This window comes from Zophobas morio, unplaced genomic scaffold, assembly GCF_036711695.1.
Source record: "Zophobas morio isolate AGI-343-1 ecotype UQ-CSIRO unplaced genomic scaffold, CSIRO_AGI_Zmor_V1 ptg000017l, whole genome shotgun sequence".
Lineage (NCBI taxonomy): Eukaryota > Metazoa > Arthropoda > Insecta > Coleoptera > Tenebrionidae > Zophobas > Zophobas morio.
Window position 1 is genome coordinate 5784518 of NW_026972122.1, and position 12131 is coordinate 5796648.

At 32.0% G+C, this 12131-nt stretch overlaps 1 protein-coding gene across 1 annotated transcript; it reads right to left on the reverse strand.

The window, feature by feature from the left end:
* Positions 1–4515: 4515 nt before the first annotated feature.
* LOC135130223 (chitin deacetylase 8-like) lies at positions 4516–6351 on the reverse strand. Its single transcript, XM_064057576.1, has 4 exons — positions 6136–6351; positions 5903–6087; positions 5513–5845; positions 4516–5461 (listed from the first exon to the last, which is right to left on the reverse strand). Exons 1-4 carry the CDS (start codon positions 6334–6336, stop codon positions 5119–5121), a joined length of 1062 nt encoding a protein of 353 aa, XP_063913646.1. The 5' UTR covers positions 6337–6351; the 3' UTR covers positions 4516–5118.
* Between the last annotated feature and the right edge of the window lie 5780 nt (positions 6352–12131).

Consider the following 12131-nt stretch of genomic DNA (forward strand, 5'->3'; position numbering starts at 1 on the left):
CCCGCCATATTTTTGTGTGGTTAATTTCAAGGTCACTCTTCCACCCTTGAGGTTTACCACTTGCATCAGAAGGCATTCCGCCATTTCAAACACAACGTAGGGTTCTTCCACTTGATGACGATCACAGTTCATGGCCACTTTTCGAATTTTCGTGGGTTTTCAAATTGTGTGCGCATGTCTCAATTTTGGCGGAATGTTTGCGTTATTACCAAGCTTAGGTAGACTGGAAGCGATGACGACTGCTGAGGTATCCGCCAGATAAATAATAAGTACCCCGGCGCGACACCAGGCTATAAATTTGGCTGGCCGACTGTGCAGTCTTAACCACGTCACAACCTCAGTGGCGTTTAATGCAAATCAGGGTTTATCTAAACAAGATCATAACGAAAATTGTGATGTTGACCAGTCATTGTTAATTTTTAAAGTATTTTAACATCTAGAAGAACTCATCTAATTGAGGAGAATCTGGAAAAAATAATCATTGTCACCACGAATTCTCGAGATTGTAGCAGAAAACGTGGCCACGATTGTAATAGCGTTGGCAGTAGGTAGCTGCCGGATGGCAATGGGTGCGAATGACCCATCACTTCCAGTCTACCGAAACTTGGTTATTACAACTTAATGACAATTGACAGGTTCGGGCCACCTCAGGTGACAAAAAAGAAGTGTGATCTTTGTTCAGAAAATCTGGTTACTTTAAAACTTGTACATGGAAACGAGCAAGTAGCATTAGTACCTAGTTAGACAAAAAATGAGTGTTCGAATGAGAAGAGTAGCACAATGAAAGCCGAACGTTATAAAATCGTTTGACCTATTTAACCATTTGTACTTTTTGTACCCATTTTTGTATTTTACTTTTTATGTATTTTTTTTTTTAATTATATACAGTGCATCTTTTTTAAAAGTTGCAATAAGGATTCCCATGTTCAATTTTATACCCCATGTTAACTTATGTTTGAGTAAAGATTCAGAGAAATGTTTAGTGGATGTAATTTGAGTTATCTTTTCTTGATTTTATTAAACGTCATGTTTTCAATTAAATGATATTTCTTTAAAAAAATTAAAATATTTGGATATTTTTGCCGCTAATATTGTAGGCAGCCGTGTAAAAGCAAACATTTACTTGACGTTTCTAAACTTTGATTACTCGTTCGATTACTGGTTTTTAGTGACCGAAATTCGTCAAGATGGCGCAGTACACAATTAAAGGAAAAGAACAAATGGGCACTGATGGGTACATTAAAGCCTTATCGACAACAGAGAAACCGCGCAAAATTTTGCTGCAGCATTCCCACATCGTTCCATACCCAGCAAGAGCACATTTTGAAAATTTTATGGCAGATTTATAAACACAGGTTTTTTCGATTGTGGACATAAAAAAACGCGATTTCAGTGAAATTATCTTTTACTATCTTCATTTATGTTTGAATTCCATCATTCCCTTTCTTTTCTAAAAACTGCAAGAATTTAATGATTAAATCAAAATTATGCTATCAAAAATGACAAGTCAAAACCGTCTATGATGTACCAAACATTTTTAATCAAAATAATTTTTATTTTTGAAAGCACAAATTAACAAATTACTGCAAAAAGTGGTAGTGAAAATTAAAGTAGAACCCCAAGGTTATTTTCTCCGCAAAAATCATCTCTGGGTTTTCACCCTAACAAAAGTTAACATGGGGTCTAAAATTTAACATCAGAATCCCTATGGCCACTTTTAAAAAGGATGCACTGTATAGTTTATATCAAGTTTGTATAACCTATAAAAATGTGTTCCAATCGAGTTGACAACAAATTTTAAATATTTTTAATGAAGAAAATGGTTTTAAAATAAAATAAAAAATTGCATGAACTTAGAAGTTAATTTGTAGAATGGAATGGAACACATTTTTGGCATGACTCTGTTGTTTCAGATGTACATTTTTTCAATATCTTCTTTACGCAAAACTAAATATTTAATGTTGCAGATTTTTTTAATTTATTTTAGTTTAAGAATCATAAATAGAGAGCGGAAAATATGCAGCAAAATTTTGGCAAATATGATCATATGATATGCATCAAATTTATGCAAATATGCAGTAACTTTCTTAATATATGCAGAGATATGCAGTTGCATATGCTCCAAAAATAAAAAAAAAGCGTAATAACCAAACTAAATTTATTTACAAATTGCAAAAACAGGTTTCCCGAGCTTACGTTTTATTACAAAAAATACATAAATCACATTGCAAGGTGTTTGATTACATCTCACTAACACATAAATCACATTTTAAAGGTAATATTCTTATACTAAAAAATAAATATAAACAGAACAAATTAAAAAATAGTAGTAATCGACTATTTAATTACTATTTTGATAACAATTTATTTTTAAATATTTTTCGAATATTCTAAAAATAAATAGAATAGAATTTTGGCTAAAATTGCCTTCAAGGTTCGAGAGAATGCCGACTGAAAATAAGTTTGCAAATATTTATGAACTTGTACATAGACAAAGAAAGAAGAAGCCTTGTATTACTGAGTCCATCTCAGTAATAAGCCTTATATTACTGAGTCCATCTCAGTAATAAGCCTTATATTACTGAGTCATCTGATACTGAGTGGAGACACAATTTCTTAACTGGGAATTTATTAATTTTTTGGTTCCCAAATTTAATAAATAAAATCAAATATACCTACTCCATGTGAATTATTTAGAAATTTCACTATTTCTTCCTCTTTTTTTAAATTTTTGATAGTTTAGAATGAATATTACAATCCATTTCATACATTATTTTCTTTTGGAGCTATTTTAACAGCTGAATTTTAGGCAAAATTCCATCTTTATCTTTGTTATCTTTTAAAAACGCGACTTTGTTAAAATTAATTGAGATTCCATCATTAGGAAAGCAACCCCTCAAATTTTTTAATTTATATATCCTTGCCTACAATTTGCATTTCAATCTTACTATCTCGGTTTCACACCGATAGTGGTCACTATACTAACCAAAACGTGTTAAAGCTTTTAATTATAAATTAATGCTGCGACGTCTTGAAGATTAACATAAACACTAAACATTAAGTACACTGCAAGTGAATGATAATATACATTTTTTGTTCATTTTAATAAATAATTATCTTTTTTTAATTGGACTCCAAAATGATGTGTTGCAAAAAATCGCTACTCTAACAACAATATCGCGCAGACGCATTTTTTACGCATCCATCATTGTTTTTACAAATTTACGTATTTCGAAATGCCACTCGTATTTAACAATAACACAATTGATAAGCCTTAATTAATGTTATCAATTCGTGGACCAAAATAAAAAAATAATTTATGTATCTGTAAAAATTTAAAATTTGCGAAACAATGCAACAACGTGAGAAGATGAAAAGTGCGTAGATCAAATTGTAAATTTTTTCTTTTTTTCTACAGTAGTAATAGCGTTTTAAAAGAGGTTTTAAAAATCTGAAACCAAAATAAATCACTACGCTTATTATTGAAATTAAAAACTAAATTTAGTTGCAATAAATAATGAAGCTTATTGTTGTTTTACTTAATTATTTTTACTGTTTCGGGCAGCAGAGCCAAAAATCTTTATACTAGGAGTAGTAAACATAGTTAATTTTTACAACATAGAATTGGATAAAGCAACAATAGTTAACATAGTTTTTGAGTAATCGATAATGGAATTCTTTTTTCCACCTTAGTAGTAGAAACATCATAAATAACTGCAATAATTATATCTTTGATTTCATTATTCTAGGAAACCATAAACTCAGAACACGAGGTGAACAAGATCGACGGTCAGAATTTAAGATTGTTTCTGATTGTTTGATAACATGCCTAATTTTTTGAACAATAAAATATTTCTTAGCGTTTTGTAATTAAATATAAAAAAATGTTTCAATTGAGCTTCTTTTTCAAATTATAAAATTAAAATGACCCTTATAATTTACATTAGAAATATGTGTGGAATGTTAGAGTACAATTAAACGAGTCATAATGTTTCGTATAGTTGGTATTATGTATTTAAGAACCAGATTTACTACGAGAAGCATTAAATATTAAAAATTATAATAAAAGCACTAGACAACTTTTGGTTGGTTTTACCATCTGCACGATATTCCTAACATTCCTGCGTACATATAAAATTGGACAACAATCGGTCCGGTAGTTTAATATCTGAAAATTTCGACCTTTTTTCGACCATCTTCGAAAATTACCCAATTTTTTGTATATTTGCACTTTAAAAGACTATAAAACAACAGTTTTTGCACTGTTGGAAATAAATCGATAATGACATTATTGTTGTTGTTATTATTATTATTATTATTATTATTATTAATTCAGCAGATTCTTCTAGCTTTCTTAATGGAAAAATGATGTTTCAAGTTTTTTCTGTTTAAATTAACTGGTTTTATTTGTACCACTTCTATGCTACTGTGTCCACCTAAACGGAAGTAGGCAATGATAAAGTAGATGCTTTATTAGAAGGGATAGTATGGTTAGCAAATAAAATGGAACGTGAGTTCACAAAACTGGGTCTATAATTGATATACATATAAACAGCAAAGGACCCATCACTGAGCCTTGCGGAACACCTCTTTTTATGCTTCTACTTAAATTGAACGTCTTGTATTCTAATTTCCAAATATCATCCTAATAATTACGGAATGTATCGATTGTAGGGGACTAGTACTGTTGGACAATTAGACAAAATAGTAGAAAACCTATTATGAGAATATCAATGGGGATTTCGAAAAAGTAAGTTTGAAACATATATTTCAAGGCTGCATACAAATTTATCTACTGAGAAAAAATCCTAAAATCTGGATGCTAGGAGAAAAGTTCAAGTCGGATTCATAAACCACAAGTACAGATGTATGTTATTTTATATTATTTATTTTGGTACATGGCAAATATGGATGCTGACAAAAAAAGAACACAAAAATACAAATGAGGGAAAATAAAATACTAGGAAAAGTTTGTTGATGGAGAGGAATAAAGGAAGAACTGGAAAGAAGAGTTGTGATGGAAAGTTACGTAAAAGATCTGAACATGAAGAAGCCTTTTTGCGTCCTTGATATAAATATTGTCTATAATTTCCGAAGCTTTTAAGTTTTACTAACGATCTAGGGACAATCAGTGCATGACCGTAAGTATCTCAGACTCCCGTCAGGTAAAGTATAATTGCACATAATATTTGAACAGTCACCAGTTCTATTATACACAGAAGACTTAAATTTGCTAACAGAAACAGCATTTTTAATCCACTGTACTATATCCCCAACGGAAACAAAAAAGACATCTTTTTTCTCCAGCATTTTTTCAAAAAAAATGAGAAATCCATCTAACGCATTCTCATTAATGCGAAACCAAGATGTGGATATTTCCAAAACTATAGGTGCTCGATTGTAGTTCCGGACAAGGTCGATCTGTTCTACTAACGAGGCAGCAATGTCTTCGGAACTATCGCTGTAAAAAATTCTTATAAAAAAAAAACACCAACAATGCGATTAAATTTACCCAGTAAAACATTCCAGAAGACTTAAACAGGTATAACCCTTTACCGACCACTGATTAGTAGGTACCAACCAAAAATGTGGATACGTTTTGTTAACTGGTATTTGCACATTTGTTGGTAAATAATCCAAGGTGAAAGGTAAAATCTCGTTTAATGGCCAAGAACTGTCATACAAAATCCCATCGCTTTGAAGCCCATCATACGTGAAATTTGGATTCCAGAATACAGAACTTGTACTTCCATAAATGTCTTCTTTAGGCAGATTCGCAAAGTACGAAATAGCTGATTTTACTCCTCCCAGTTTATCTACTACATTCGGTACCCGAGAACAATTACTGACGACATTCATTTTAGTACAATACGAGAATAGCATCTATTGCTTTGCAACTTACCTGCAAACGCCAATTTCAAATCCTTGTAAATATAAGGTCTGTACGACAGAAAAATCTGTATATTCAAATGGAGGATAAAAAGTTGCTCCTATCTGTATACCATCTGGGTTTCGTAAATCGAATAGAAAAGATGTAATATCCAAAAACACGGAGGTTGCTGCTTCACGAAATGCTAATGCTATAAGCTATATAACGAACATATAAAATTTACTTACGAAAAAAATAGCTCTTACCTGTGGTGCGGGGTCATCTAGATCGTTGATAGGATTAATAGTTGATGCACAACGACAATCATCCTCGATTTTACAGTTTTCGTCATTACATCTGTCTGTCAACTTGCACAATGAATGCCCCCATAAAATAGATAGGGATAAAGCTAGTAGCAAAATTTTCTTCATGCTGTTTACACTTGCGTTATTATTTTTTGACTTCATCGAACTTATTTATAGTACGAATTTAGATAAGATTTTATCACTGAAGGTAAAAGAACAATTTATATCAATTTTAAAGAGAAAAATAGTTTAGATGAACGACATTATTGTAAATATATTAAATAATAATAATTAATTAATATTATTAATAAAAATATTACTCAAGTAGAAGAAAATTGAAAAGAGTAATCTTCAAAATTATTGCGTTATTTTTATTAAGAATTTCTCCAATTTCATTTAACAATAGGGATGTTCACTTTAACTTGTGATAAGATTTAATCAGAGTTATCGGTTCGAGGAATAAAATATCAGAACTGAAACATCTGTTTGTTTACATTTCTAAAAACAATTAAAAATATTTCCGTGTAATCATTGTGAAAGGATAGAGTTCACGCAAGGAATTAACATATCTTTTATTTTTATTTCGTTTTTTTGTAACTGATTCGTATGACTTTAATTCCTTATTTTAACTATATGAATAAATCTGTGCAGAACTTTTTATTTTATATATGTTTTAGCTGTTAGAAACGTCAAAATATTAAAAGTATAAAATTTTGTCCTGTATTTCATTGCGATTATGTTTTCAGTTTAATATCCCTTTGAACTTTCCATTTTTGTCATATATATGATATTCAAAAATATCTATGTATAGGTTAACATCTTCAATGTTAGTTGCAGTTGATGTTATTTCTGTCCAATTTGTTTTAGGTTATAATTTTAACATTGATTTTGCACATTCTCAACTTGTTCTTTGCCGCTATCTAATTCTGTGGAGTGTCAAAAACTTGAATTAAAAATACGACATTCGGAATTTATAAAGTACGACGTTCTTTGTTTGTAAAATATAGCCATCAGAATGTCCAAAGTACAGTGTCCGTTGTTTTTCAAGAACGACGTTCGTCGTTTATAAAATACAGTGTACAAAATTTGAATTGCTAACTGCAGAAAGGGGATATATCACATTTTTCAAAATGTTGAGGAAATGAATAAAACGTCTCAGATTTTTACAACTACTTGTTTCCGATCCCCGTTTTCAATTGTCGGTTCTCTATGTTCTCAGTTATCAACGAGTGTTGGTTAAATGCATGTTTTCTTTTTTGGGTCAATTTGGCTGTCAAATTTGACACTTGGACATATCCCCTTTTTGCAGTAAAATGAAAAAAAAGGTAAAAAAAACACAAAAAACAGCTTTATTTCAGTTATAATTTTACACAAACATGTTATATGTATATCTGACTAAAAAACTTAATCATTATCGCGCTCCTGTTCTGCAGTTGGCCAAGTAGCAATCTCCTGCCAAAATGCGCTATAAGCGTCTGGGATAAATCGTAAAGTGTTTGTTATATCCGTCATTTTCTTCTGGCTGATGGCTAGTTTTTCGGGATACGCTTGTATTGTAGGAAAAGCCAAATTCTTTTCTGTATTTCTCAATCTAAAAGTGTCTGTGAGTAAACCGTTTATCAGCTCTCGACTAACAATTTCGCTAGGTGAGGAAATAGTTATCTGATGAAAAGAGGCAATCGCAAATGACTTTTTCTGACTGCGTGGTACGCGCTTCCCGTAAGACTCATTACTTAGGCATGTCTTTTTGTAAAATCTTGACCACCAGCTTTTAAAATCATAAATCATATCTCTAGAAACCTCAACAATTGAAAATTTCTGAGGATTCTTTGATGCTGCAGAGATTATTTGAATGTATTCAGGTACTGTGTAGAATCTTTCAGCTCTTAGTCTTTAAGACGTTGAGACCACGGTGTTTACTGCAGAAAGTCGATATCTCCTGGACATATCCCTTTTCTGATGTAACCGTAAATTTCATCCGCTTGTAGCCCCTAGCTAAATCATTAAACATGGCCCGTTTTTGCAGTAAAGATGTGTTTAGACCTCTAGAACACGATTATGTACGAATGTTATTGTGGTAAAAAATGGGACATGTCCCCTTTCTGCAGTTAGCAATTCATTTATAAAGTATGATAATCGTTCACACTGTTAATATGAAATTTTAAAACATCTGGATGTCATAGTATTTTACACAATAAGTGAGTGAGAATTTAGTATCACGCATAGTAGCGGCTTGAGGTGACGTCATCACATTATTGGTGGGGATGATAAGGTAAATTTTGGTTAGCGTTATTATCTACTAAATTTGACAACAGTCATTATTAGTGGGGATTATCTGTCTAATACCAATCGACGCAGACAGTCAATCAGACAGACAGACAGATAGATAGAAGGCTTAGACTCGGGGGGTAACAACTGTATACAATCATACGGCTTTTATGTTTCTTAGAGTTCATACCGACTGGCGTACAACTTTCAACATAGGTGAATACGAAAAATTAAAAACAAAAAACAATAAGGAACTAAAATTGATTTATAATGAAAGAACACGTCTACTGGAACAACTAATTTATTACTTTGAAAAAAATAAGCAATAATTTTAGTAATATCTAATTCGTTTATATTTCTGTGTATACCTATTTTATGTGGTGAATAACTGATGTGTTAAATTGGTTGCATATATATAAACAAAGAGCAGCTAAATAACCAATGAATAATGTAATCCGCCTTCTTTTTTGACACGAAATACAAACAACCAATAAGTTAATGAAATAATACTTTAACAAATTTTATTAGAAACACAAAGCACAAAAAATAGATTCAACTATTTTCAAAGAAAATGTTTTGAAAATGTTCTTACTGGTGTCTTGTGGGGTGTTCAGTACATGTCTCCATTATTAAAATAATCATTGTTATGAAAATTAAATAACACTTATCACACAACACTTTTTGTATTTCGTTTCCGGGCGTTTCTACTTTCTAGAGTTTTGTAAGCTGAAAACAGTGGTGAAAACTAATTTTCGAAATTCGCATAAATAACTGAGATCTCGGTCTTTAAAAATACGTGGTGAAAAATTTCACCAAAATGAAAAAAAAACTGTCCTTATAGAGAAGATCGTAGAGATGTAGGTATATTTAAAATTTCATAACAATAGGTCAGTTGAAGACCCCACAAAAGAAAAAGATAAGGACTTGCAATGAAAATGCTTGTGCACATTATTTCAGTTAGTTCCTGAAATCCTCAACACCTTCATAAGATAGAAGAAACCTTCCACTTGATTTTTTTTACTTACTGAACTTAAGCGAATCCATCGGGCGACTGGCTATTTTCATCTTTTCTTGACCCAAAGTACGAAAAAATATGTCTCCGGTTTCTCACTGTCGTCTTTGATAAATGCACTCTGCAGATAGAACAAGAGCAGCAAAAACCTTTACAATTGATGATAACCCAAACTCTCCGCCTTAAATTGACCTTGAAATAGTTTGAAAGGCCCGCGAAAAATTCAAAAACTCAAAATTTGGCCTTGGCTGTGATCGTCTAACAAAATGGAAACCTACGTTGTGTTTTTTTTTTGAAAATGGCGGAAAGACGTTCTTTCATACAAGTGAGCATACACTGCTTGCTAGAAGAGAGCGCAAGAAATAATAGACAAAATTTTTGGGACTTTTACCGTGAACTGGTTACTCCAACAAAACACATAATAAATAAACACAAAATATCCAGTCATCGTTGCGAGGAACAAGCGTCTGGGTAATGTAAATTTTAGCGTTGCGAGGAAATGCCTGGATGATTTAAATTTTAACGTTACGAGGAACTCCTCGTTGATGTAAATTTTAACGTTGCGAGGAAACGCCTCAATGATGTAAATTTTAACGTTGCGAGGAAACGCCTCGATGATGTAATCAATCTTTAGCGTTGTGAAGAGATGCCTCAGTGATATAGTCAATCTTTAGAGTTGCGAGGACATGCCCCGGTGATGTAATCATGATAACGATAATAATAACGATGATAACCGGCTAAGAGAAGAAATTATTTCAACCCCCCGCCAGTTCACAGTATAATGAATTTTGTTAAGTTAACTGCCGTAAATGAACTATTAGCAATCTTGTGTGAAAAATTAAGAAGTATTATAATGTAACAGTTACGTATATGCATCCAGAACATTACTCGTAATTAAACAAAGGTGTTATCCTGACTAAGTGAATTTCATGAAATCTTTCAGCAAGTGGTTTATTTAAATAATCCTGATTGTTAATTTGTGTTAGCACTAGTTGACAATAAAAAAAACTAACATTTATGAATTTACAAGCAACACAAGTCCGCACTTTTTTCCGATTGAAAGGCCTTCGTTTCTGCCAAACCACCCTCTAACTAAACATGCAGAACTAACCACAAGCACTACGTGGATATGGTTGCCTATGTTTAACAATTTTTTTGTGATTGAATTTTTCAAATTTAAATTATTCAAATGTGATTTCGCGCTGCTCTTAAATAATTTCAGCGCAAACATTTGATTCAAATTCGGTCACCACAACTCAATAAAGAATTTTTGATAGAAATGCTTTGCAGATGAGAGCTCTGTAGATTAATGCCGGGCCGCAGCGTTTTTTATTAATCAAATCAAGAATGATTCATCCCAATTTGCCGAAAATTTGGGAAGATAGTACTGCTATTATTAGTATTAAACTGCACCTATTCAAATTGTTATAAGTGTCGTTGCTAAAATTAACGTGATTATTCATAACGTCATGAAAAATTTTGTTCACTGGTTATTATAAAAAAAATCTGCGGCATTTGTTCTGCTGGACTTCAAGGACGAGGTAATTTTTTTTATTTGAATTAAAAATTAATTATTAAGGGAAATCCGTTTACAAGTAATCACAACGAACTACTGTAAGTTTTAATTACCACTGGAGACGCGAATCCACAATTTGTACCATGGAGCTGTCTTAAAATTAGTATTTACTTAATTGGCAGTTAAGGCCAAATGAAGCTAGTAATTCCTAAATTTTAGTTCAGAAACCACTTTAATGGGTATATTATTATCATTATCAACTCTATAACTAAAAAATTCACAATAATTCTTTGTTCGATAGAATTAAATTGAAGAATATTTGTCGTAGCTGAGATACATTATATTATTCCAAAAGCACTGGTGTTTTATCTCCGAAATATCACTAGAAGACAATAATTCTGACCTGAAGGTATAAATTTGAAAATTTCTCGATCATTTGCGAACTGAATTATTTTGGCGTGGCGAGAGAAGTAACACATATATCATTAATACATAGATGAATAATATGGGTCCACAATGACAACCCTGCGGAACTCCTGAATTCAGAGCTACAGGGTTATTCGCGAGAGATAATGAGCCAGTAAACTTTAAAACGCACCCAGTAACACATTTTCAAAAACAGCTTGGCTCTTCGCTCCTAAATTTACTTAACCTAACACATAATTAGCCGTTGTTTTAGAAATTTTGACACAAAAGTAAATTTTTAGACATGTTCAAAAAATCCTTTCCAAAATTGACTCTCCAAATGTTTGACACTATCAATTTTTGTTTGATATATCTGCTCTTTAACTGCATACCATAGAAAAAAATCCCATGGCTTGGCGGTGGTCAAGGATTGACGGAACTTCTTACGATCCGCTCATTAGGGAAAATCATGTCAAGGTAATCCAAAAAAAGTCTGTGATAATGACATGGGGCACAGTCCTGTTGAAACCATAAATTTGTTCAAGTTTCTAAATTCTCATTTTCTGATACCAGTGGTGAAGCATTTCTAAGAAAATCCAAGTATCTAATTCCTGTTAACTTGCTTCTAAAAAAATAAGGACCAACAGTCTGATTTCCAGATTGTGCTTGTTAACATCGTCGTTATTAGAAAACCGAGCCTCGTGAGAGAAAAGAACATTATCATAAAAATTTGGATCCAAATTTTGTTTTTCTTAA